The 27727-nt window shown below is 50.1% G+C and overlaps 1 protein-coding gene and 1 non-coding gene across 2 annotated transcripts; both read right to left on the bottom strand.

Moving 5' to 3' along the window:
• Positions 1-2092: 2092 nt before the first annotated feature.
• Positions 2093-26146, bottom strand: Eif3b (eukaryotic translation initiation factor 3, subunit B). Its single transcript, NM_133916.2, has 19 exons — positions 25625-26146; positions 19997-20189; positions 18895-19014; positions 18611-18668; positions 18306-18434; positions 17884-18041; positions 15268-15399; positions 15123-15189; positions 14434-14480; positions 12317-12527; positions 9131-9203; positions 8044-8166; positions 7057-7135; positions 5400-5538; positions 4340-4465; positions 3637-3714; positions 3219-3327; positions 3015-3131; positions 2093-2577 (listed from the first exon to the last, which is right to left on the bottom strand). The coding sequence occupies exons 1-18, from the start codon at positions 26088-26090 to the stop codon at positions 3028-3030; spliced, it is 2412 nt and encodes an 803-aa protein (NP_598677.1). The 5' UTR covers positions 26091-26146; the 3' UTR covers positions 2093-2577; positions 3015-3027.
• On the bottom strand, positions 18042-18112 carry Mir7038 (microRNA 7038). The gene has a single exon (NR_106005.1). It is a non-coding gene; the product is annotated as a microRNA 7038 (primary transcript).
• Positions 26147-27727: the final 1581 nt, after the last annotated feature.

The following is a 27727-nucleotide window of genomic DNA, read 5'->3' as shown; positions in this document are numbered from 1 at the left end:
ACAGCCCTTGTGGTTTGAGTAGTCAGGCAGATCTCAGAGATGCCATCATGACCGGGAGTCAACAAGAACTGTTCAGCGTGTCTCTAAGCTAAGCTCCCTTTGGTCTAGAGCTGAACCTACCCTACAGAACCCTGCAGTGTGGAGTCCAAGAGCAATGATCACCCACCCAGGGGCCACCTCAGAACAGCAGGTCAATGTGCTTGTGGCTTCTCACTCGAGGGAACTAAACAGCAACAGCTGAAGCCAAAGGAGACAACTTCAGCCATCAGTGACCTTGCCAGGGTCTTTCATAGATAACCAAGTGCCTGGTGGCATTTCCAGCCATTTGTCCACCCAGAGTGGGATTTAGGGTAGATCTGGTAGATTTACTTCCTCCACAGGGTCCCTGGGGGACAGCCCTGCTTTGTGACCGTGCCAGCCCAGCCAAGAAGACTGCACACGCAGTGCCATTCAAGTACCTTGGGTGGCAGGAGCTACTAAGAGCCAGGCTTAGGGGGAGAGATGGTTCAGCAGGTAAAAAGGTACTGACTGCTCTTCCAAGGGACCCAGGTTCAAGTTCAGCACCCACAGAACAGGTAACAAATGTCTGTTAACTCCAATACCTGGGACTGGCCTATGGGGCACTGTACACACAGTACACAGACACACAAGACAGACACAGCCATTAGAAAAAAAAATCTTACTGGGTAGCAGTGACCACACCCCGTTTTTCTAAAACAGTTTCTGTGTAGTCCTGCCTGACCTGGAACTTGCTCTGTAGAGCAGGCTGACCTCCAACTCAGAAACCCACTTGCTTCTGCCTCCTGAGTACTGGGATAAAGGCCTGGTCTACAAAGCTGGTCCAGGACAGTGAGGACAGCCAAAGAAACCTTGTCTTGAAAATCAAAAGAAGTTAGGAGATGGTGTCACAACCCAGTACTTGGGAGGCAGAGGCAGGCAAATCTGAGTTCTGGGCCATCCTGGTCTACAAAGCAAGTTCCAGGCTACATAAGAGAAACTCAAGTCTTGAAAAAAACAAAAGCAAGCTACAGATTGATGCTATGAAACCCAAGCTTGGACTAAGGCCTGTGCCTAGAGCTGGAGCGGGAAGCTTCCAGGCTCCCCAGAAGCAAGCCCCACCCTCTCTCAGAAATCAAACTAATTCAGCTGTGTGAGGCCACAGTGACCACTCCTTAGATAACATTCCTCCTGGACAACCCTGGAAGCCAGGAAATGCCTGAGGACACAGGGCAAGAAAAGACTGGCTGAGATTAGGGCCCAGGGGAACACCCTCCACCACACCCCGTCCTGGAGGCAAGGTGGAGATGAAGCCTGTAGCACCACCCGAAGCGCACCCTAACTGAGCTCTGAGCACAGCTGTCCTGAGGCAGGGGGGCTCCCTAAATTCCAGCTGCATCACACAAATGCTTTTACACAAATCACAGAAACAAATCACAATCAAGTTTCAAAGCGAAGAGCTTAGAGCTACTAAAAACCTGCAAATGTGCTGAAAGCTGTGCCTTTTTCTCACTGCTGTGAAACTAAAAAAAACGTGTTTAAAGAACATGAGAGTAGCCAGTACTGTGGGGTAAAACTGCTGAAGAGGCCTGCAACCATGATCCAACTTCAGAGAGGTCAAAGAGTAAGGAACCAAGACACAGGAGGACAGGTGAGCCACCGCCCAGTGAAGCATGAAGGCACTGATCTCTTCTGCTCCACATGCAAACCAGTCAGTCCTCTGCTAGAGGTACATGCTCTACAGACGTAGCATGGCTGCAGGCCATGCTGGGGGGGCTACCTGGTCAGGAGATGCTGAGGCAGTGAGATGCAGGGTGAGCAGCAACCCTTGGCCAGTCGCATCCTTGGGTGAAGCTCATCTATCACTGTTTGCTGTCTTTTCTACTGGATACTAGGTAACTACAGAGGTGCATGTCAAGTGGCTAACCCTGTGTAATCCGCTTTCCAACCTGTCCAATGTATCCAGAGAGGTTCCAGACAGGTAGGTTCTTAGCAATAATCCAGGAGCAGTATGCAAGTACCCTTACCCTAGGGAGAGGGACTGGGCAGGCCTCAAGGCCACTCTGAGCTACAAAGAGATCAGGACAGCATTCTCACACAGGGTTGCTTTTATTTCCACATCCAACCTGCACAGAGGCTGCCACAACCTGAACAGGTGGGAGGTGTGGGTGCCTCCAGAGTTTCTGGCACAAGTAAGTGGTGGGTGTGCAGACTCCTGATGGTCTCCAGGCCACACGACACTGGCCCACAGGAACAGCAAGTCCGTGAATGGAAACCCCACTGAGCTGTAGGTGAAGGCTCTGGAAACCCCATGGACAGCAGCAGGAGTTAAGAGGAGCCACCAGGAACACTGCAGTGAGGCTCCAATGCAGACACGGCTGATAAAAACCCAAACAGGGCAAGGTGAGAGCAGAGGCTCGAGTGTCCCCGCTGTGGACCTGGGGCTGAAGGCACAGAGCTGTGTCGGGATAGAAGAACCCTGGGTGCACTCGCAGTCCAGAGCAAGAAAGCACAGGTAAGAGCCCAGCACGAGGCTCGCCGTGAAGGGTGGCCTCGGATCCTGGGCACGGCACGGTGACACTGCAACAGATGAACCACCATTTAGTCAGACACAAAGCAAGGGAGCACAGCCGGACTCTTCACTGAGCAGGCTCCATGCCATGAGAGGCTTAGCGCTCACGCTCGCCCTCTCCCCCCCCACCCTCTCTCTCATGGTTCCTGAAGGAGCCCAGTACCAAGCAATACCACATGCAGGCAGGCAGGCAGGCAGGCAGGCAGGCAGGCAGGCAGGCAGGCAGGTAGGCACTCCGTCCTGCACCAACAATATCAACATGGTGACAGTGCTGTCCCTGACCTCTGGAGATGGCCATGCCCGCCTCTGCTTCTCCCCAAGCTCCCTAGCACCCACTAGCAGCAGCACTGCCACCCTCCTGGGATGTCCTCTATGTGGTGGTCTAACAAGCAGCCAGGGCTCGTCAGCAGACCCTCATTCCTAGTTTCTTGTTCACAGATCTTACCACAGTGCTGAGATCACTCCTGACTTCCCAGAGGAATGACTTCCTCGGTGACAAAAAACTCAATGGTCTCTTCCTCCCAGTCATCCACGTTGCTGTCCAGCTCGTCAGTGTCCACCCCTGAGAGAACAGACAATAGACTGACCCCTGGGACACGGCCTCTCGGGGAACCACTGCACTTGCAGACAAGCCCAGAAGCTTGGTTACCTCCTCGTAGCTCTAGACGCTCGTTCTTCTGCTTCATGTAGAGTTCCTGGGCCATTTTCCGGTATTGCCGGAAGTCCTCCATCATGGTCCGCCTTCTTTCCACCAGTTCCTGTCAGGTAGGGAAGGTTGTAGGACATTCTTGCTCAATGACAATGACCCCACCATATCTAGCAACCACTGGTGAAGAAGTCTGGAAGATGTCAGTGCTTGTGCACTGGGCAAGCCTTCCACAGAACCTCCCTTAAGCGGGGCCCTCGTTCCTCTTCCTAATCATACTCCCCCCTGCTTCTTGCAAGAAAAAGCTAGCCTTCACTCAGTGTTGTGGGTGCTGGCCTTCTGCTCCCCATTGCTAGTTCGTTCACCTTCACATCCGGAGAACAAGCCAGATCAGGCTCCTGTGAGCATCCCTCAGGCTCACCTTTGAAGCTTTGGACTGGCTCAAGCGATCCTTCTGCTCAAAGATCTTGGAGTACTTCTTCAGATCCTTTTTAATTTGCTGAAACCAAGACAAGTCTCTCAGGATTGAGCCTTCAAAGCAAGATTCCCAACTGCTGCCTTTAAAGATGCCAGTGTGCAGTGACAGCCTCCAGGACTAAGAGGATTCAGCCCCAGGGCACCAGCATGGCCAGCTGGCGAGTCTCACCTCATGGAGATGATTCCTAAGGTGAGTCACTCCCAGCTCTGACCTAATACCACAAACCTATCCCATTACATAACCCCTTCTTAGCTCTTCCAATCCCACTGGAACTTGCTTATAGCCTGTCTGGCTTAAACAGACTATCATGGGTATTCTGAAGTCGGGGGTGGGGGGGTGGGGGGGTGGGGGGGAAGAAGGTGCAAGGGGAGGGGAGCAGAGGACACAGGCAGGATCATCCTATTGCTATATGTCAGAGTCTGGAAAGAACTCACCATCCTCCTGCCTCAGCCTACTGGGATTATAAGCACTGCCTAACCTAACATGGCTTTGGGTCAGGTCTCATTGGCCCTGCATCTCTTCAGAGCCCTCTCCACGTCCTACCTCCACTCTCCATTGACTGCCCCTGTCCAGTCACAGGACAAATGCTTGGTTTCCTTCAGTGCCACAACAGTTCCCTTACCCCAACCAGGCAGGGACCACAGACCTTTATCTGATCCTGGCTGAGGAGTGTTGGGGGCCTTGGTCTCCAGAGCAGCTGGCAGAAGCGGTCCTTGTTGTTCTTCTGCAGAAGGCGACCTTGGAAGGTCCACAGCCAGTAAGCATTGTCCACCTAGAGGGCAGTGGGAACCATCATGCAAAATGTGCAAGGCTGCCCTGGACCGTTACTCTTAGCAGCCACAGCACCAACCTGAGCTCTGGACAAAAACACCTGCACCTGGCTGTGTTCCCCCTCCAGCAGAAAAGATGGCTAGCAAACAATGCTGCAAGGATCCTGGGCCTGCTCGTCACCCACTGGTCTATGACAAGAAACTCTCACAGCAGTGCCAATGAGAACAGCAGCAACTTCAGCTTAGCTTTCTCCGCAAGATTCTAGAGACAGATTCTCTCTGTGTAGCCCTGGCTGTCCTGGAACCCTCTCTGTAGACCAGGCTGGCCTCGAACTCAGAAATCCGCCTGCCTCTGCCTCCCAGGAGCTCCGCCTCAACTCAAATGCTGGGCTCCTTGCTGCCAACCATCTCTTCAGGGGCTTTGTGAACTGAATGGAACAGCCCCACATAGGCTTTAAAGACTCTCACTTCCTTCCCCTCGGCCCTTTTGGGGGTGGGAGATGCTGGGATGGAACCCAGGCAGGTGCTATGCTATGCACTGACATTGCCAGTCCTACAATGTGCTACATAAGTGTTGGGATGGGTCCTAGACAGCACATCCTGTCCTGAGTATAGAGTGCTATTCCAGACACTACCCAAGGACTCTGGGAAGCAAGGGGTCACATCTCATCAGCTGGAGCCCTCTGAGCTCACAGGTTTTGTTTTCATGGACTGGTTCAACTGTCTACTTAACAGTAAACACAGGCACAGTGCTCCAGCAGGCCCAGCCAAGCAGACATGCCCAATGCTCTGGTAGCTGACCCCTCAGCTGCGCGAGGTTTGTGAATAATGCCCTCAGCTTGGGATCCCTGGATATAACAGCCCCACAGGAACAGTTTCTGTCACCAGCCTTGAGAGGTTTCGTTCTCTAAGGGCCCAGCACCTGCCATCTTCTACCTTGTGGCTCCACCACGACACAGAGGTAACCACGTAGCGGCCAGTTGGGTCCCATTCAACATCGGAGGCCATGTAGTGCTCTGCAATGTTCATGACGGTGCAGTCTGAAGTGTCGACAAACGCCAAGGCACCGTTCATGCTGTGGGGTGACAGGGCAGCTGATCCCACAATCCCCTGTACCCCCACCGGGAGTCCAATGCCCCTCACCACAACTGAGAACTGAGTCACAGGGTGAGAAAGGATGGAGGACTCTGCTGGGCTGTAGTTAGTTCCCTGAGCCTTGGCCCTATTGCCCTCACAGTGACAAATTTCCTAAGGACATCCTGAGGCTGGGCCCAGGACATGGATGGTGTACACAGTGCTCTGTGGCATCTGGAGAAGTTTCCACAGTGGCACAAGCCACAGCCATCCTTCCCACCAGAGGGCAGGGCTGGGCTTGCTCACCACTCCGGTGTGCTCAGCTGGCCACAGCCATCCTTCCCACCAGAGGGCAGGGCTGGGCTTGCTCACCACTCCGGTGTGCTCAGCTGGCCACAGCCATCCTTCCCACCAGAGGGCAGGGCTGGGCTTGCTCACCACTCCGGTGTGCTCAGCTGGCCACAGCCATCCTTCCCACCAGAGGGCAGGGCTGGGCTTGCTCACCACTCCGGTGTGCTCAGCTGGCCACAGCCATCCTTCCCACCAGAGGGCAGGGCTGGGCTTACTCACCACTCCGGTGTGCTCAGCTGGCCACAGCCATCCTTCCCACCAGAGGGCAGGGCTGAGCTTGCTCACCACTCCGGTGTGCTCAGCTGGCCACAGCCATCCTTCCCACCAGAGGGCAGGGCTGGGCTTGCTCACCACTCCGGTGTGCTCAGCTGGCCACAGCCATCCTTCCCACCAGAGGGCAGGGCTGGGCTTGCTCACCACTCCGGTGTGCTCAGCTGGCCACAGCCGTCCTTCCCACCAGAGGGCAGGGCTGGGCTTGCTCACCACTCCGGTGTGCTCAGCTGGCCACAGCCATCCTTCCCACCAGAGGGCAGGGCTGGGCTTGCTCACCACTCCGGTGTGCTCAGCTGGCCACAGCCATCCTTCCCACCAGAGGGCAGGGCTGGGCTTGCTCACCACTCCGGTGTGCTCAGCTGGCCACAGCCATCCTTCCCACCAGAGGGCAGGGCTGGGCTTGCTCACCACTCCGGTGTGCTCAGCTGGCCACAGCCGTCCTTCCCACCAGAGGGCAGGGCTGGACTTGCTCACCACTCCGGTGTGCTCAGCTGGCCACAGCCGTCCTTCCCACCAGAGGGCAGGGCTGGACTTGCTCACCACTCCGGTGTGCTCAGCTGGCCACAGCCATCCTTCCCACCAGAGGGCAGGGCTGGGCTTGCTCACCACTCCTGTGTGCTCAGCTGGGATGCAGGGCAACAAGAGATAGGCACCCCAACCACAGACGGGAGGACAGCCTCCAGCTAACGTCTGTCCCACTGGAAGATGCGGGATTCACAGGAGGGGTACAAGGCTATGATCACAGAGGACACATCATCTGCAAGTCACGACTTCCATCAGCCTGTTGTGGCCGGAGGCTCAGCTGTGACAAATATCTAGTGAGATGACAACGCTCCCCCTCAGCACAAACCCTCAGGAGTAGGGCGCAGCCACAGTGGGCAGGGCCCCGACCTACCTCCTCAGCCCGGCCAGCACCACGAACTGCCCCTGGGGACTCCAGAAGATGGTGTTGGCTTGCTGCTTGTCAAACATCTCTGCAAGAACAACAAGTACTTCTGGGGGACTGAGCTAGCCTCTCTTGAGGAGAGCTGGCACAGACAAAGTCCACGTACGACTCCAACCAACCCACGGGCCACCCTGGGAGAACCTTCAAAACCATGCCCCGTTCAGTTATACCTAAAGTCAGGATGCTTCTGGGTGGTGGCTGCTGGCTAGGATGGAAACCTAGCAGATACTATTTTCAACTTCACATGTAAAGTACGCACTGACAGCAAATACAGTGACCATCTATCTCACAAGCCCTTGGTGTCCACCATAACGTGTGGGCCACGTTACCACAGAACATCAATCAAACCGTCTTCCCAGTCACCCCGACCCTGGGTGCAACTGACAAAGCACCAACTACACGACGGACGGACTTGCTTTACAACACAGCCAGCTGATCCTGTCGCAAATGGTTAGACTCGGTGACAGGAAAGCACACTGTTCACAGAAGGTTCTGAGCCCAAGAAAACCGCAATGTGACCTCTATGGCAGAACTTATGAAACCCAGCCTAGGGCAACCCTGCAGATCTATCCCAGTTCAGCTTGTCCTGGGCTCTAAACCCGCTGTGGGGCTGTCATGGCACAAAGACAAGAGTAAGCAGCAGCCCTCTGGGAGTCTAAGCAGGGCCACACGCTGCCCCCATGCCAAAGGGGGCACTGTCTTTTAGGGGAGCACTGTTGCACAAACGGGAATGAGAACACCCCCTTCCTGCTGGAGCCTCAGAGGACTTGAGGGCTAAACCAGGCTGAAAGGCAGGGGCAGTAAAGGCTGACTTAAAAAGGGCTCAGTGGACACAAAGCATGCGCCCCCTCTGTCACCCCGACTCGGCATCCAGCCAGCATCTGATGCACAGCTGGACCCGCCCCCCCCCCCCCCCCCCGAGGGCAGACTACTTACTGATGAGTTCAATCTTCCCGTTGCTCTTCACGTGGTAGAAGGAGACAGAGATCCGAGGGGCCTCACCATGAAGCACGGCAAACTTACTGCCATTGGGTTCCCAGGCAAAGGCTATGATGGTTTCTACAATCAACAGGAAGGAGAAGTCAGCTGCTATACTGCTCCATACCCCAGCCCCACTTCCAAAGACCTCCACTCAGCTGGAGAGCAGCACTCCTAATGCACTAGCAGAGCAGAGCACAGACAGCAAAGCCAAGCCAAGTCAAGTCAGCAGAGTTCAGAAGCAGCTGCTTTAATCTGCTTGGGATGCCGTGCTAATAACAAGCCCAGGCCAGCCTAGAACTTGGGACTCTTCCAGCCCTGCCTCCTGCAAGCTAAGATCACAGGCAGGTGCCACCACGCTGTCTTTCCCTAACCGACAACTTAGCTGTGATCGTCTTCTATAGTGAAACAAAGTGAAAGCCAATGACAGGCACAGGCGCTTTACCAGCAAAGGCTGGAGCTAACACGACTATGCCAGTAAAGGAGCCAAGTTAGCTCTGTAAAGTACATCAACCTTTCTCTATGCTGCTGGGCAGTGGTGGCGCTCGCCTTTAATCCCAGCCCTTGGGAGGCAGAGGCAGGCGGATCTCTATGAATTCCAGACACAGAGGATACATAGTGAGACCCTGTCTTAAAACATCCCACTTCAAAAAAATCTTTTTTCAGAAAGAAAAAGGAAAGGAAGTGAAGAAAAGGCAGGCCAAGCCTGGTGGCACAGGCCTACAATTTCAATACTCGAGAGGCCAAGACAGAAAGATTTCAAGAGCAGATGGTCTATAGAATGAATCTCTACTTCACAGAAACAAACAAACAAACAAACAAACAAAAAATCAGTCAAAAATGCAACCAGTTAGAAGCGCATCAAGTTAATTCCAGGCATCGTAGTGCCCCTGTAGCCCCACATATAGTGGGCAGGAAGGCAGACGGGCGGCTCCCCGTGGCTGCTCTTGCTGAGACCTCACTTCAGCACACACTGCTCTGAGCAGCCGTCTCACACAGAAGCTGGACAAGACAAGGAAAGCCACGGAAAGCCCTTCCTGCTTACCTTTCATCTCAACAACATCAACAGGTACCTGCTTCTCCCTCATTCGGAATATTTCAAAATTTGTGACAACTCCCTGTTGACAAAAGTAAAAAAAGGAAAGGTGAAGGCGTGGAAAGATGGGGATGGGTACAAGTGACAATAGAAAACAGCGCTCACCCACCAGCACATCCACAACCCTGCTGTGGTGCTCAGGCTGGCATGACAGCATAGCCCAAGCACACTCTCAGCACATCTAGCAGAGTTCTCAGGGGCCCTGCAGTCCAGAGGGGACGACTGACTTCCAACAGCAGACTCAGTAACTACTCACCCATTAACATGTGGATGCATGTATGTTGGAATACTAGCCAACCATGAAAAAGAATAAAAAGAAACGCTGACACATAATACAATATAGATGGGGTTGTAAAGAGAAAAAAGAGGAAGAAGTAGTGAGGTCAGAGAGGTTGGACACCAAGAGCCACAGGCTTGCAGGAAAATGTTCCTACCAGAGACATGCATAGAGAAAGCAGACTGGAGGCTGTCAGGAGTGAGGAGAGGGTTGGGACATAGTCCAATAGAACATCTGACCAGCATTCAGACGGTTGCCTGAGTATGACCCTGGCACAAGGACAAAAAAATGAAAGGGCAGACCAAGGAGCGGTGTGAAAAGAGGGAAACGGGGAGTGTTAACTGGTACACAGCTTAGCATGTGCAGTGGCACACCTGAGTGGCCTATAGAACATACCAAAAGTCAGATATAGCTCACTTTGGTATATGAATTACATCTTGAGAAAAGTTAGTTGGGACAGGCTTGGTGGTTCATGCCTGTAATACAGCACTCAAGAGAATCACTGAGTTCAAGGATACCCAGAACCAAAGACTGAGATTCTATCTCAAAAAAATGGAGAGATGGCTCAGAGGTTAAGAGCACTGACTGCTCTTCCAGAGGTCAACCACATGGTGGCTCACAACCATCTGTAATGGGATCCGATGCCCTCTTCTGGTGTGTCTGAAGACAGCTACAGTATACTTGTAAAGTAAATAAATAAATCTAAAAAAGAAAGAAAGAGAGAGAGAGAGAGGGAGAGAGAGAGAGAGAGAAAGGAAGGAAGGAAGGAAGGAAGGAAGGAAGGAAGGAAGGAAGGAAGGAAGGAAGGAAGCAAGCAAGCAAGCAAGCAAGCAAAGCTTGGATCTCACTGTGTGGTCCTGGATAGTCTGGAATTTGCTATGTAAACCAGGTTGGTCTCAAATTCGGAGATCTGACTGCCTCTGCCCCCTGAGTGCTAGGGTTTAAAGGCATGCACACATGCCATGCCAAGACACTGTTTTTTTGGATGCGGAAAACATTAAATTATATAAACAGACACATCTGTGCGCAGAGCTGTGTGAAGTCCATCTTCAGAAAAACAATATATCCCTTTTAAGCTTCTAGTAAGAGTGGCTGAGCATCGGTAGGTGATACTACTGTATTTTTCTGTGAGCTCAAAACTACATGAGGTGAGCAACCCTAACAGGGGTAAGAGAGGATCAAAACCCAGCTTCTCAAACCCTGAATCAGAACTCCACACAGTGCCACACAGCAGCCTTGTGGTGAGCAGTGCTCACCCACATTGAGGCATTGTCAACGTTCCAGTGGCTGTCTGTGGTCTAGAGTGCTACCATGCTGAAGCGGCCTCAAACTCAGACTCACACTGTTACAAGTTACAAATGTATTGTCTCTACTGTACTTAAAAAAAAGGACTGTTGTTTTCCATCATTGTTCAGCATGTAGTAAATTAGCAGGATCTCTGAGTTATACTGCTTTAGAATACTTGTTTTGAAAAATAATCCTGTTTGAGTTGCTGACTTAGGGTTCATTTTTTTAAAAATGTTCAATGAATTTTACAAATTTCTAACAAGCTTGGAACCTGTCCTAAACACACTACACTATGTCTGCCCTTTTGCATACTGGTTTATGCAAAACAGCCTCAGCACTGACAATTAAACAGTTAAAAACCCATCAACTCTGAAAAACAACGCAAGAGCAATGCCTGTTGCTCTTGAAGAAGACCTGGGCTCAATTCCCAGCACTCACAAGGCAACCCACCATTGTAACTCCAGCCCCAGGGGATCTAATGCCATTTTATGGCCTCCAAGAGCACTGCACACAGACATACCTGCATTTATGATGGTCAGTTTATGCTGGGTTTGTAAACCTATTCTGTGCTTATAAATCTGGGGACAAAAGTTTATTGGGTGAAAAGCGATTAATAAAGTCAACACTTCAAGAAGCCTTCCACCCTGAGGCTGGAGAGATGGCTCAGTGGTTAAGAGCACAGACTGCTCTTTCGAAGGTCCTGAGTTCAAATCCCAGCAACCACACATGGTGGCTCACAACCATCCATAATGATATCTGATACCCTCTTCTGGGGTATCTGAAGACAGCTACAGTATACTTACATATAATAAATAAATAGTCTTTAAAAAAAAAAAGAAAGAAAAAGGAAAAGAAAAGAAGCCTTCAACCCAGCCTGGTGGTAATCCTTGCACTCAGGAGGCAGAGGCAGGCAGATCTCTAGTGTTAGGCCAGACTGGTCCACAGCGTGAGTTCCAGGATAGGCAGGGCTACCCAGAGAAACCCTGTCTTGAAAAAAAATAATACATAACAAACAAACAAACAAACAAACAAACAGCTTTCAGCCAGAATATCTTGAGACTCCTTCACCATGACCAGCCAGCCAACAGTTTTAGCATCAGGCAACGGTACCTACCCCAGTCTACATAATAAGCAACCCATTAACACCTCCTGACAAACAGCTGCATGGGCTGGAGAGGCTGCAGGAGATCTGAATTAGAACATGAGCACTCTGGGCTGGTGAGATGGCTCAGTGGGTAAGAGCACCCGACTGCTCTTCCAAAGGTCCAGAGTTCAAATCCCAGCAACCACATGGTGGCTCACAACCATCCGTAATGAGATCTGATGCCCTCTTCTGGTGTGTCTGAAGACAGCTACAGTGTACTTACATAAAATAAATAAATAAAAAAAAAAAAAAAAAAAAAGAACATGAGCACTCCACCAAGCAGCTGACAACCAACTGTGACTGCAACTCTAGGACCTCTGAAGCTCTGCACACATGTGGCCCTTGTGCACACACACACACACAGACAATGAGAACCAAATCCTCAGAAGCAGGAGCTCACGCGCAAGGCCCTCATGCAAGCACTAACCTGTGTGCCTTTCGGAGTCCTGTCCACTTTTACACATAGGTAATCTCCATTTTTCTGCCAGTGCAGCTTGCAATCAACCACATTGAACAAATTCCTCACTCGGATCTCCTGTCTGGTGGGGAGCTGCATCAGGGTCACCCTGGCTGGAATATCTTTGTCTTCAGGCACCCAAAAAGCAATGATGTTACCACCCGGAGACCAAGAAAAGTCTCTGCAGGACAAAGGGATAAAAGATGCAAAAAGATGGTTATAGAGCAGAGCAGCAGAGAGATGACAAATTTACTCTTAAAAGCTCTATGCTGGCGTCCTGCTGGCTGCCTGCTATGCTCTGAGCCTGGCTATGTGCTAGACAGACACATAGCCAGCAGACCTCACAACCCTGGGGCGTGATCACACTGCTGTGACAGCAAGGGGACAGACAAAGGGATGCTGCTCATTGCACCCCCCCCCCACCCTCCCACGCATCCAGCCTTGCTCTTTACAAATGTACTTCAGGCTGAGGGCTCTAGCTGCAGGGTGTCTAAAGGTCAACCAAGGTGCGCTTCAGAAGGTGGAAGACAGGACAGGTGAACAATCCATTCTCTAGTAACTGCGCTGCAGGCAGACAGTGTGGCAGTCGATTGTGGGAGCCATGTGGAAAGCCTCCAGACACAGCACAGTCTTGCCTTCTATCGTTGCTGTTGAGATGGCCTGTTGCCTAGACTGGTCTCAAACTAGTGGACTCAACCAACTCCTCTCCTTACCATCCTGACCAGCTGACGTGCAGAAGCCCCCACCATATCCGAGTTTCATATTAAAATCTCTGCAGATCAGTGTATACTCTGTTTTTAGTTTTTGTTAAAAGTCCAAATGATATCCAGGAATGAAAAAACAAAAGGAAGCCACGCCAATGTCCTCTGTGCCGATAAGCATTCGCCACCCCAGGACTGACCAGCTCCAAATGCCTTCAGATAACATGTGTGTCCACTCATCTAAGAGAGAACGAGTGGCAGTTCCTCACCACATACCTAAGCCTCGTCCCATAGAACACCTTCTACCAAGGAGCTTCCCGAAGAGGTCAAGCCACCGTGCTCAAGTCTCCACACAGTCCCTACTCTAGCTGGGCAAGACTCTTTGACCTTAGTCTGTATTTCTGTGGTCTGTGAACAGGAGCCACTGCAGCACCCCAGTGTTTGCAGAAACAAGAAGCAAATGCTTTTGATAACTGCTTAAGAACTGAGAGCTATGGGCTGGAGAGATGGCTCAGTGGTTAAGAGCACTGACTGCTCTTCCAGAGGTCCTGAGTTCAATTCCCAGCAACCACATGGTGGCTCACAACCATCTGTAATGGGATCCGATGACCTCTTCTGGTGTGTCTAAAAATAGCTACAGTGTACTCATATACATAAAATAAATAATTCTTAAAAACAAAAACAAGCAAACAAAAACAAAAAGCTGAGTGTTAGCTAGATGTGGTAGCTAGTATATGGCTGTAACAGCAGCCTGTGGGAGAATAAGGAGCTCACGGCTGTACTCTGCTACTGAGAAATACCAGGCCATCTTGAGCTACATTTGAGACTCTATACATTTGAGGCCAGCTTGGTCTACAGAGTGAGTTCCAGGACAGCCAAAGCTATACAGAGAAGCCCTGTCTCTAAATAAATATCCTGCTGCAATGCCCTGAAGGGTCTGTTCATGTGCTCCTCATATGCACTGTGAGGTGGTGCCATAGATGAGGCCTTTGTGAGGTGTCTCGGTATTAAGGAAGGGAAGATGGGGATCCAGTAAATGACCTTTTTTTTTTTTTTTTTTTTTTTTTTTGAGACAGGGTTTATCTGTGTAGCCTTGGCTGTCCTGGAACTTGCTCTGTAAACCAGGCTGGCCTTAGACTCACAGACTGTCTGTCTCTGCCTCCCAGTGCCACCATGCCCTGCAAACAAATGCCTTTTAAGGTCCTTAGAGAGCTGTTCCTTCTAACTAGCAAGAGAGACACCATCCAGACAGAATCCACCAGCTCAGCTTGGACTTCTAGTTTTAAGAGGGAAAAACTGACATTTCTGCTGCTTGAAGGTAATCATCCTATATTGCTATAGCAACCAGAGCACATTGACAGAGACTTCATAAAAACATTCACTTACTTAATTCCAGAGATCTTCAAACTCTTCTTGTCCAAAAGGCCCATGGACTGCCCATGAGGGAAGGAAAATAAGAAAAAAATAAATAAAAATAAAAAACAAAAGTCACAGCACAGAAAGGTCAGTGCAGCATCAGCTCTAGGTACCTCTCTTTACATTTATCCTGGAGAGGGAAGGACAAGTCACAGCACTTATGTACAGGCCAGAAGGCAGTGTGCACGAGCGAGTTCTTGCTTTTCATGGTGCAGTGAAGGGACTGAATTCTGGTTGTCAAGTGCCTTCACCCACCGAGTCATCTTGCCAGCTCCCCTTCCCCTTTTTAACAGTGCAAGATTCTGCTGTATCAGACGGCAACAGCAACACTCAAACTTCCAATGTGACTTCAGCCAGCGCCTGCGCAGGGAGGGAGTCCTGACCTCCACCCAGCACAGCAGGGTTGGCCTTTATCACCAGTCTATAAAGCCCCACTTCCCTTCTACAGCACAGGCTAAGAGGAGCACTGACTGCTCTCACATGGTACCTCCACACCATACAGCCACCATGCATGCAGCCAACAGTTTGATTAGCCTTCTGGAGCACTAAAGCAAGCATGGAGCTAGGCCACGGCTCAGTGATAGAGCAGTTGCCTGAGCATGCAGGATCCAAGTTCAATGCCCAGACTTTCAGAAAGATGGAAAAAAACCAGAACTCACAGGTGTTTCATAGATGCTAAGAGTATCCAGGGTCATTCTTGCAAAGAATTTGCCATCATGGCTCCACCTGAAGAGAAAAGAAGTGTCAGGCTGCGCCGAGGAACAGGAAAAGGCCACAGGCAGACCAGGATGTTCGTCTACTCACTTGAAGATGGGCCAGTGGGCTGAGCTTTCGCAGTGAAAACCTCTCTTCTTATGGCCCGTGAGGATGTCCCAGATGATGATGGCCTGAGGGTCATCCTGAGTGTCCATCAGAGGGCTGAACGTTACCAAGTATCTGCAAGAGAGGGTCACTTAGCACAGCACTTCCTTGGTCTGAGAATCACATTTCCAGCACACATTGCTATGGAATGTGTGAAAATACACAGAACGCCATCAAGATGTGCAGAAGCAGACTTTTCACACCTGCCATGACCCAAGCACTCTGTCTTATCTCTCCCAAGTTGGGGTAGGATGAGCATGACCAGGTACAAAGAGAATACAGAATACAAGAGTCACAGAATACAAGAGTCACCTAGAACAGTGTTCCCACCACAAGCAAATCAAAGAGCCCAGTAAATCTGCCTATGTGGGCTGCTCTGGAGGGAAGAGCACCTGAGATTCGCTCTGGCTACACTGGTGTAATTAAGACAAATAAGATAAAGAGAACAAATGGTAACATACAGTTCTATAGGGAGTGTGCTTCAGGGACACGGGAAATTAGCTATCTGACTAAGGTCATCTTAGTCATCTCTCAGTGAAGAAGAAATCTGGGTTTGTTCCCACAAAGCAGATGTGTCCTAAGGATATGGCTCTCACAGCAAGGGGCAGTGGAGATGCCCAGCAAGCCAGAGGACACCAGCAAAAAGCCCTCCTACTGCAGTATCAGGGCTGGCAAGATGAAATCCTGACAGCAACATTATACCAAACTGCTAAAGCCTGTAATGAGTGAGTCCCAACACAGCAATCTACAGAACCAAAGCATAGAGCACCTAACAGACAACAGGATAGCCTCATTCAAGAGGACAGACTTGTGAACAGACAGATCATACCAGGTGTGGTGGTGCACAGCCTGAATCCTAGCACTTGGGGAGTGAAGGCAGGAGGATCAGGAGTCCAATGCCAGCCTCAGATATAGCAATTTGGGGCCAAGCCATGTATCAAAACAGAGAAAGCCACATCCTAGCCACATACCAACTGTACTCCCAGAACGCAGGTGAATTGATTATTGTGGGAACTGCACAGGCTTCCCAAGAGGTGGAGGGACACTGAGCCACACAGGCACAGGCAAAAGGCAGCGATCTCATACACCCGCTTTTTCTTTAAAAAGATTTATTTATTTCACATGTATGTTTTGCTTGCATGCATGGCTGGTGCCCTCAGAGGTTAGAAGAGGGAGTTGGGGATGGTTGTGAGCCATTGTGTGGGTGCTGGGAATAAAGCTGTGTCCTCTGCAAGGACAAGTGCTCTTACCACCGAGCCATCTCCCAGCCCTTCCCGTTCACTCTGAGAGCAGCACACAGGGAGGGAAAGGTGTGCCAGGGAAAGAGACCAGGGCTAAGGACACTAGGCCTGGGGCCAAGCACACACCCTTGGGGTAACAACCTTTGTCTACAGGTAACCAGTAGATATTTTTGTTGTTTTTTGAAAGCAGGGTCTCATGTACACCACCCTGGCCTTTAACTCCTGATCCTAAATGCTGGGGATCCAGGTGTGCCCCAGAAAGTGTGGCGTGTAGCTTCCTCCAGCTTTCCTCCGGCTCCACTTTTAACAAGTTTCTGCTCCATGATTAACTCAGACATGTGAAAGAAACCCTTCTAAGAAAAACTGTCTAGTGCCTGAACTAGAACAAGAAGTGATCTGTGTGACATTATGGAACAGTGCTGGCACTGAGTAGTATCTGGAATCAAAGTATCACACGAAGCACATGGTGGTTGCTAGGCAGTGCCCCCTCAGAGGCGAGCACACAGGCAGGCCCACTTTATCAAGGGGTATGTTCCAGAACCTCACAGTACCCAGCCCAGTGCATGTTTTTCCTACAGGTACATATACACAAATGCCCATGAGAAGTATACAAAGACAACAGAACACAACCATATGAACACACTCTGTAGTGAGTTCTGTCTGTGTGGTCTCTCTCCTGGAAGAGCCAAGGGACAATCTTCCTGCTGTGGGACTCTGTGTCACTGCAGCCCAGGAAGGTGAAACCACAGTAAGGGAGTTAGTGCTCCAATCGCTCAAGTTTGGGGGTGGGGAGGATGCAGTTCAATGGCAGAGTCCCTGAGTCACTGCACAAAAAAAATCATCGGCCAGGCAGTGGTGCGCACACCTTTAATCCCAGCACTCAGGAGGCAGAGGCAGGCGGATCTCTGAGTTTGAGGCCAGCCTGGTCTACAAAGTGAGTTCCAGGACAGCCAGGGCTACACAGAGAAACCCTGTCTACAAAAACAAAAACAAAAAAACAACAACAACAACAATAATAATAATAATAAAAGAAAAGAAATCATCAGAGAAAAACTTGAATGCTCACCAGAGCACCCCACTGCACGGCTCTGGCACTTTACACACAGGGCCAAATGCTGACAGGAGAATCTTGGTAAACCACCTCTCTTTTTTTTTCTCTCTGTCTGTTTTGAGGCTTTTTTGAGACCAGGTCTCATGTAGCTTAATCTGGCCTCAACCTCACTATGAGGTCCAGGCTGGCTCTCACAGCTCCTAGGATTTTTCTATCAAATCTAAAAGTAGCACAAATCGCCCGAGGCGGCGAGATGGGGCTGCTCACCTTTCACACGGAGAGAAGTCGATGAGCTGCACGCCTTGGTGGCTGAACCTCTGAATCTGCTTGAACTTGTCCCCTCCCCAGAGGGCGATACCCCGCTGATGGAAAGTGGCCAGGTAGGTACCCTTAGGGGACCAGCGCACGTACGTCTCTGTCCATCTCTGTAAGAAGGCAGGAGCAGTGTGAAAATGACAGACTTGTCAAGCACAGCAGCCCTTCCTTCTACACCGCATCTTCTCATCTCCCAGAACCAGTCCCAAGCAGGTAAGGGAGTGACAGTTGTTCTCAGAGAATGCCTCAGAGAGCAAGAGCCTTCACCTGCTCCTGGGGCGGAAACCAGCCCTGCTGTAAGGAGACGGGTGTGTGTGTGTGTGTGTGTGTGTGTGTGTGTGTGTGTGATGGCCAGGCCAGCTGCTGGTACACACCGCTCTTTCTTCAATTGAGACTGGGTCCTTGACGTCATTCCAGAAGATGGACGTCCGGTCTCCGCTCTCAAAAATCACACTGTACTGATCTCTACACTCTGCCTCTTCCAGCCAGTAACGCAAATTGCCCTAAAACCAATCAAAATCAAGGGACTTAGTACATCGCATTAATTTTAATCAAAGAAAGGTTACTGATAACTATCTTAGTTAATGACAAATGACAAGTTCAATAGATATGGATACCTTTTTTACCTCAGTTACAAAATGTCTTTTGACTACAAAGGCAGATGTTTGGTAAAACATACCAGGTCTTTGAAAGGCTGCTTCTCTGGAATGTCCCACTCATCGCTGATCGTCATGTACCTGGAACAGAATGGGCACTGCTGAGTTCCACCGCTGTGTGGGACGAGAGGATGCATAGGCAGGCAGCTCCACACGCTCTCCACCCACCCCAAACTCAAAGCAAAACCATAAAATGTTCTCTCTCGCCTGGCCAACAGAAACCAATCACCTGAAAGACCACCAGCACCCACTGAGGGCCTTCCCAGCACCCACAGGCACCAGCCACAGATCTCAGACTCCAACTCACTTGTCAAAGTCGGTGAAGAGGTTGACCCGGAACGTGTGCTGCTTGTCCAGCTTGTAGCCATCGGCGTTTTTCACAGCATCCACAGCATGGGCGGGAGAAGCGTACTCCAGAAAGATGTACCTGAAGGAGAAAGTGAGCGGCTTGTACACATGCATCCTTCAGACTTACTGTCTGTACACTGAGGCCTTTCTCTCTACATGAACAGACGGGGCGGCTAACCGTCCTACCACGTCTCCAAGGCAGTCACGCTGAGGACAGTAATGCAGAGCAGTGACACGGCCAAGCAGCTCCCTGAGGAATCTTAAGGTTTTCTATACTCTACTATTCGGACTTCTCAAGCTACCTTCCATTTTATTTTCTCTATTTACCCTGACGGCTGTATCAGTAATAAATGACAGTCATTAGCAGCATTAAAAAGGGGGGGAAGGGAGAAAAAAATCTTAATAGATCAAGACTGACTTCATGATTATAAATGACAGAAAAGTTTAACAGAAATGGTCATTTCCTTGTGACAGCCCAGTGATGCACATATGTCAAAGGAGGTCTGTGAACAGTGGCAAGAGGCAACCCCTCAAATTCCGCAGCAGCCACTGTGGATGATTCTGCCCTGTCCAGTTCACCGAGGGCAGTCAGTCCATTGTTCATGAACCTCGGTCCTGGGAGACAGAGAAGCCCCAGGCCTTCACAGAGGGCCTAAGCCTACAGTCGTACTCAGTACCACAACACAATGGCCGCCTAGACTCAAGCATGGAAGACCTAACTTTGACGAGAAAGAGCAAACTGCAGGTCACACTTTAGGCCGCACCCAGGACTTAGGTGCTAAGTAAGCAGTGCTATAAGGTCTCACCTCTGCTTCAGAGAAGTTAAAATGTTTTCAAAAGCACTCCCAGAGACATCCCACAGGCAGGCCTGCCCGCCTCTGCCCACTCTCAGGCCAGCGGGATCCTGATCTAGGACCTATGCTCGCATAGTCTGCTGCTTCTGTGGGGCTCAGCTCTGGAACCTGAGAACCAACACTTCACTAGAGCGCTTCCCGCTGGGGTGGCCTGAACACGCAAACCCCCAAGTCCTCAACTGCTGCTTCAGCAACTAGCGCGCTCACCCTTTCGTCTTTCCGTCCTCCTCAGGGTAATAGTCATTTATGATTTTCCCAAACTTGGAGAAGATCTTGTGGATGACATTTTTGAGTTTCTCAAGTCGGTCTGGCCCCACCTGAGGGACGTTGTCTACAACAATCACCGAGTCAATCCCGTCCGCTTCCTGAGGCCGATCTTTGAGTACATCACCAAGTAGTTCTGAAGGGGTAAAAGAAATGTCAAGGAGTTTCTATTTAAGCCAAGAAGCACTCATTCATTAGTCAGCAGGCTGCTCATTCCTAAGAGGCATCTACTCCAAGTGCTTTCACATGAACAAAGAAATCAGGACTTGGCTTCTACAAGGAAGGCTGACCCTTGCACTCCTTTTGATGGGAAGTGTTCTCTAAATGTATCCAGTTGTTGCAAACATGTAAGCCCATCACTTTGAAGGTGGAGAAAGATGCTTGTGGCTCTGAGTTCAAAGTCAGCTTGACCCGTCCTTAACCAGATGGGAAGAACCCATTCCTGAAAGTTATCCTCTGACCTCCATAGCCTTGTCCATACTTCACACAAAAACAATAACCTTAAAGATGTAAAATACAAAGGGCCACAGATATAACATAAAGGCAGCACCCCAACCTAAGCACAGGAGTAGCCCTGGGTTCAATCTCCAATACTGCTCTAAGACAAACTTAAAAGAATGGCTAATTGCACAAATCTCTAGCCACTATTACTGTCATTTTTTTTCAATCTTTTCAGGAGTGGTTACACACGTCTGCAACCCCAGCACTTGGGAGGGGAATGCAAGAGGAGCTAGAGTTTAAGGTCATCCTCAAGGCAAGGCCAGCCTCCTACCAGCATTAAGAACAGGTACCACAGTTGATGGCAGTGCCTTTAATCCCAGCACTTGGGAGGCAGAGGCAGGTGAATATGAGTTCAAGGCCATAACCTGGTCTCTACAGAGAAACCATGTTCGGAAAAACCAACTCTCTCTCCTTCAGAGAACCTGAGTTCTGTTTGTTCCCAGTACCCACACTTGGCAGCTCACTGTAACTCCAGTCTTTAACTCCTGTTCAAGGGGACTGAAAAGGAAAGAAACTTCAGCATACAGATGTTGACACATGTCCTTTGTGCCGCTGCATTCTCAGAAGTGAAAGGTGGGCTGGACAGAGGCTGAGTGGGGAAAGTGCTTGCTACCCACAAGCCATGGCCCATGCTTCCAATCCCAGGACTCGGGCAGGCAGACCTCTGTGAATTCAAGGCCAGCCTAGTCTACAAATCGAATTCTAGGACAGCCACGGCCACACAGTAAAGACTCTGTCTCAAAAAGCCACATCTGTGTCCTTCCTCCCAATGCTGTGAGGACAGAACCAAGGGGACCTCAGGGGCTTGCTGCGCAACCCGTCTAGCTGAAATGGTGAGCTCCAGGTTCAATTAGAAACCCTATCTTAGGAGCTAGAGAGATGACTCAGTGGTTAAGTGCATCGACTGCTCTTCTAGAGGACCTGGGTTCAATCCCCAGCATCCACATGGTGGCTCACAAGGTGTAATTCCAAGATCTGACAACCTCACACAGATATACTTACAAATAAAACCCTAATACACATTAAAAACATTTTTTAAAGGGAGAAGGTGGAGTAGGGAGGTCATGGCGCACACCTTTAATCCCTGCACTGGAGGCAGAGGCAGGCAGATCTCTGAGTTGGAGGCCAGCCTGGTCTACAGAGTTCTCCAGAGTGAGTTCCAAAAGGGGTGAAGCTCAGCAGCAGCACACACCTGACACAAACCTCTGGTCCCCATGTGTACACGCACACAGAGAGAAATGTGAGCTGAATGTAAGAACGCCCCCACGCTCCCAGAACCTAAGAAACCAGGACAGAAAGACAGCCATGGCTCAGGCCATCCAGGTCTACACAAGAAGATCCTGCTTAAAACAAGTCGTCATGACTAATGCCTGCAATCACAGCTCAGAAGGCAGAGGTGAGCAGAGAAGTTCAAGGCCAGCCTAGTGAGTTCCTGAACAGCCAGAGAATCACGGCGAGACCTGGTCTCAAAAAGAAAAGATGGAAGGGAGGAGAGGATGGGGAGAAGGTTCAGCGGCTAAGATCACTTGTTATTCTTCCGGGACCAGAGTTCAGTTCCTAGCACCCACATGGTGGTTCACAACCAGTTCCAGACTCCAATCCCCTCTTCTAGCCTCCAAAGGCAAGTGCATACCTGTGCTACACAGACATCCATGTAGGCAAAACACCCATTCATATAAAATAAAAAATAAATAAACAACAGAGCTGGACAGATGGCTCAGCCATTGTAGAGTACTTGTTGCTCTTGCAGAGGACTGAGGCTCAATTGTTGGCTCACAGCTACTGGTAACTCTTAGTTTCAAGGAATCTGATGCCCTCTGTTGGTCTCCACAAATACCAGTCACACACGTAGTTCATAAACATGAATGCAGGCAAATACATACAAAGTAAAATGTAAAAAAAAGGGGGGGGGATACAAATAAATAAATGAGTAATGTATGTTTAAGTATAAAAGGCAATTCTGGGCCAGCAGGAAGGCTCCGTGTGTAGAAGCACTTGTCACACAAGCCTGAGGACCTGAGTTCAATCTCTGGAACCCACTGCGGAAGGAGAAAACCAGCTCCTGAACACTGACTGTCCTGACGGCGACACAAATGCTCAGCACCAACTAACTCACCAAATGACTTTTTTCAGGTCACTGCTGGTGGGCTGGGAGTACGGCTTGGTAGAACCCTTGCATGGCATGCGCCAGCTCCTCGGTTCTACCACACTAGTCCATTGCATTCCGTGCTGGCTAATTTTATGTCAACTTGACACAACGAGAGTTACCTGGGAGAAGGAAACCTCACTTGAGAAAATGCCCCCACCAGACTCGCCTGTAGGCGAGGTTGTGGGTTAACTTCTTGCCTGATGATTGGGATGAGAGAACACAATTCACTGTGGCAGTGCCATCCCAGGCTAGTGTCCCTGGATGTTATAAGAAAGCAGCCTGAGCGAGCCTTAGCAGCACTCCTCTATGGCCTCTGCATCAGCTCCTGCCCTCACTTCCTTGGATGATGGACTGACGTAAGTGGCTTTTGTCACAGCAAAAGAAACTTAATTAAGACACATTTCAAAGATGCCAGAATCAAGAGCAGGCAAGGAGTGAGGAGGTAAGAGGCAGATTTTCAACACAGCCATGCCACACACCTTCACTACAGAAACTCCGGGTTCCTTTAAAAGCCTGCTTACCATACAATTAAACAGCCTGCTAAGCTGGATCTAAACTTAACAAGACACAATAAAGAAAAGCCCAGCTTCCATACAGACTAGACTCCTTCCCAGGAGCTCAAAGTGCTCCTAGCCTGTAACTAACCATCTGCTTCTCCTGAGAAGCGCAGAGCAAAATATCCTCAGAACGCAACACACTGCTTCTTTCCATTTGCTTGGGTTTTTTACACTTTATTGTGACATGTATAAATGTTTTTTGTGTATATGTGTACCACATGATCACTCCTGAGTTACAGAGACTTGTGAGCCATCATGCAGGAGCTGGGAATCAAACCCAGGTGCTCTGGAAGAACAGCAAGTGTTGAGCCATCTCTTCAGCCCCCTTCTATCTGTCTTGTGATATAGGGTCCCAAGTACCTCGGGCTGGCTCTGCACCCTCTATGTAGCAAGGGCTAACCTCAAACCTCTACCTTCCAAGTACTGAACTGCTGGCATGCACAGCACACTAGAGAAAACAACTTGTTCATTATCAGTAACAGAATAGGAGGCATATACTGATGTGAGGATTCCACACTGCTCCTCCTGGTAGAAACCAAAAGGCTGTTTCTCTTCTCACCCTGATGACACTGTGACACCCTGATGCCCAAAGCCAGATGGCCTTAAGAGTTCCAACCATTAAGGGCCAGATTCTCATTACTCTCCCTTTCCCTGCATACACTGGACGGGACCCACTGGGCTCCTAGCAGACTTGTTGAAGGCAGGCTGGCCTTGCAGTCACACCAGCCAGCATCCCCTGACTCCTATAATCCCCAATTCTGGAAATAATATACATACTGGAATCTGTGAATTAAACGGGTTCAAATATTCTTTAAATACTCATCTTGCAGTAGACTGACCCATTTTCTTCCCAGTACTTACAACCAATTCTAATTCAAACTCCAGTTCTAAGAGAGCCATCCAATGGCCTCCATGGGCACTAGACACACGGGCAAAATGATCCTGTGCAAAATTTCAATTAAAAACAAATAAACAAAACAAAACAGACCTTTGAAAAGGGGAAAAGATGCTGGTAGTGCCTATGGGCAAATGGTTTAGCTCAAAAGACGCTTGTTGGGCGAGCAGCAGGACTTGAGGTAAGATCACTCCTGTAGGCTAGCACCCAACTCAAAAAAGCTGGAGGGGCACGGAGCCGCATTCCCAGTGCTAGAAAAGTACAAGGACCTACGTGGCCTGCTGGCCCAGCCAAATGGTGAGGTCCTGTCTGAAACCATGAAGTGACAGGGACAGCCCAGACCCAAAATAGCCAAAGGAACCAAGGATTCAAAAGGAGCTTCAAAGTCAAAGCTTAGGCTCTAACATGGGGAAAACAGGTACATTAGCAAGCACTGGAGTCGGGCGAGAGTGGGAACCCAGAAACCTGCTCTACCCAGATAAACGTCCTCAAGGCTGGAGCCTATAGATTCCTCACATTAGTTTATCGGCTTCTCACTCTTAGCCATCTTTCAAGAAATAAGCCAGGCATGGTGACTCACATCTCAAATCCTGGCAATCTGAAAGTGGAGGCAGAAGGATGGGGATCAAAGACAGCTTCAGCTTCATAAAGAGCTGGCCAGCCTGGACCATGCCAGACCCTGTTTCACAACAAAACAAAACAACCCCCACAAACATACAAAAGGATTAAGTCAAACAATGGTGACATCAAATGACGACCTCTTGAAATATTGTAAGTTCTAAGTTGACAACTATATTGGGGCGCTGAATTTTCATGGTAGTTCAAAAGCAATTGTTTGGGAGTACATGTCTGTAGGACCAGCACCGTGAAAACTGAGAAGAACCAAGAGTTCAATTTCAGCCTGAACTACATAGAGAGGCCCTGTCTCGTTTAAAAAAAAAAAAAAAAAAGTGGTGTTCTTAGGCCCTTTGGCCCTTGGTATTAGCCACACCAACACATGAAGGAACTGGCTCAAGTGAAGTTGAAACGGCAGAGGAACACATGCTATCAACTGTCAAAAAAGATTTTAGGAATCTGGCTCCTGTGCAGGTAGACAGAAACAATGCCTTTAAAAAGCCAGTCACCATAGAAGAAATCATGAAGTAAGCGGCCAAACGAACAATGTGAAAAAGCAATGGTCCAGGGTACCGACCTAGTAAAAGGAAGCAGGTTGGTAATGTGCTTGGGTCCGATGGCAATGCCTTACTACGGAAACCATTGGGAACACAGCAACTGGTCAACCCTGGAAACCCTTGGCCAGGAAACTGGAATGCCCCCAGATAGTCCTGTTCGTCCTGCCCTCCACCAACCCCCAGGTGCAAGGGCTTGCCGCAGAAACGGACTCCCCAAATGGTCCCCCACTGTAGAGGAAACAAGATCGTTGTAACCGGGAGACCTCGCGCCCTGGCCGGGGACACGATCGCCCTTACCTTCCTCGCTCACGTCGTCTACGAAATCCTCGGGGTCGCTGAAGGAGGGCTCATCTGCCTCTCCGTTCTCCAGAGCCCGCGGCTCCGCCTCAGCCGCGCTCCCATCAGACCCGCCCTCCTCCTCCGCTCCAGCCGAGGGGTGCCCCCGGGCCTGCTCGCCAACGGCCTCTGCCTTCCCGGGAGCAGAGGGCTCCTGCGACGGGGACCGCTCCGCCGACTGCGGCGTGGGCGAGGCGGCCGGACTCGTCGCCGTTTCCTCTTCGGATTGGGCCGCCGGCTTGGCCCTCACTTCGGGCTCCGGTCCGGCCTCGGCGTCTTCTTCGGCGTCTTCCGTCTGCCCCACTTCGGACCCCCCAGACCCTGCCGCCTCGTCCGTCGGCGGCGACTCGGAGGCCGGCTGCTGCCTCGCGGGCTCAGCCCGCTCCTCGGCCGCCTCGGGCACCGCCACGTTCTCAGCGTCCTGCATGGGCCCGCGCTGCTTCTCACCCGGCTCGGCCGCCCTGCTTCCGACTCCCAGAAGTCACCGCGCGCCGCTAGCGCGGAGCCATGTGCGTGCAGCGATGGGATCGTACCAAGATGTGGCTCGGGGGAGACACCCACGCCCTCATTCCTCACGATCAGCCCGAGAAAACTCAGATATGCATAAAAATCTAGAAACAATTAAAATAATAAGTTTCAAGATATGCAAGTTTATTTATAGCCCAAAAGGTTTTTTAAGGTAGCAAATAAATTCACAAGGATATGTGGCTCCCCCATTCTAGCTAAGAAATAGTTGCGTCCAAGATGGTAGAAGTTCCTTTGCCTCTCCCAGCGGGCGCTACGGGGAAGGACTGTACTATCTGGGGAGCATCAAGTGGATTCTCAAATGATTAACACGCGTAACTGTATGAAGACAAAATATGTGACCATAAAATAATGCCAAGACAACTGAAAGCTCCACACATGATTCTTTGTAAGCTTTGCTTTTAATCAGACAGACTGCTTGACTGACATGACTGGCTTCGCTCCCCCGTAAGGTCTTGCATTTTAGACCGGTCCACTGACGGGGCAAAAGAACGAAGGGTTCCAAAATTACGCGAGGAGCTCGCCGACAACCAGGGGCCGCCAACACACACAAGAATGACTGCCCGCACAATGCAGAGTCGTGTGATGAGCGGCTTTAATCTCAATGGCCATCCTCACTGCAGCGGCTCGCAATTTAGCGTTGGCCCCAGACGTGAAAGTCACTGTGATTCTGTCTGCCGGTGACTGCGGTCTTCACGCGCGGGAGAGCGCGATCACGTGGGCCAGCGTGGGGTGGACGGGACGGAACCTTCGTGGAGTGACCAGGGGGACCCCAAGAGTGGTTTGCTTGAAAAGATAGTCAAGATTTTTGATACTTCCAGTTCAAAGTTTCGAAAATCTTAATAAGAACTAGTTGAGGGGACTAAGAGCTTAAGAACACAAGTTTCGCTCTCAGTACCCATATGGTAGTTTACAACCATCTCTTAACTCGAATTTTTTTTTATGCGTATCAGTGTTCTGCCAGCAAGTCTGTCTGTGCACCGTGTACAAGCGGAGGCCGAAAGAAGGCATCGTATCACGCGCAGGACTTAGAGTAGACAATTATGAACCGCATGTCGTTGCTGGCAATAGAACCCAGGCTCTCTAGAAGAGCAGGCAATGCTCTGAACTGTTGAGCCTAATTTAAAAGACAAAACAACAACAAAAACAGTTGAGTCACCTCTCTGGTCCCAGATCATTCCTAAGAAAAAACAAACAAAACTTTCCTTTTTTTTTTTTTTTAAAGGACCTGTTAGTTGACCAGGAAGCATAGACTTGGAATCCCAGCACTGGGGAGACTGAGGCAGAAAGATCATGCCAGCCTGTGCGATATAAAGACTAAACCACAAAACATGTGAACACGGGCTGATGGATAAGTTAGTACTGGGCTGGCTGAGGTTTTTTTTTTTTTTAAGATTTATTTATTTATTTATTTACTACATGTAAGTACACTGTAGCTGTCTTCAGACCCTCCAGAAGAGGGGTCAGATTTCATTACAGATGGCTGTGAGCCACCATGTGGTTGCTGGGATTTGAACTTCAGACCTTCGGAAGAGCAGT

Source organism: Mus musculus, chromosome 5, assembly GCF_000001635.26.
Source record: "Mus musculus strain C57BL/6J chromosome 5, GRCm38.p6 C57BL/6J".
NCBI lineage: Eukaryota > Metazoa > Chordata > Mammalia > Rodentia > Muridae > Mus > Mus musculus.
This window is presented reverse-complemented; position numbering and strand designations above follow the sequence as displayed.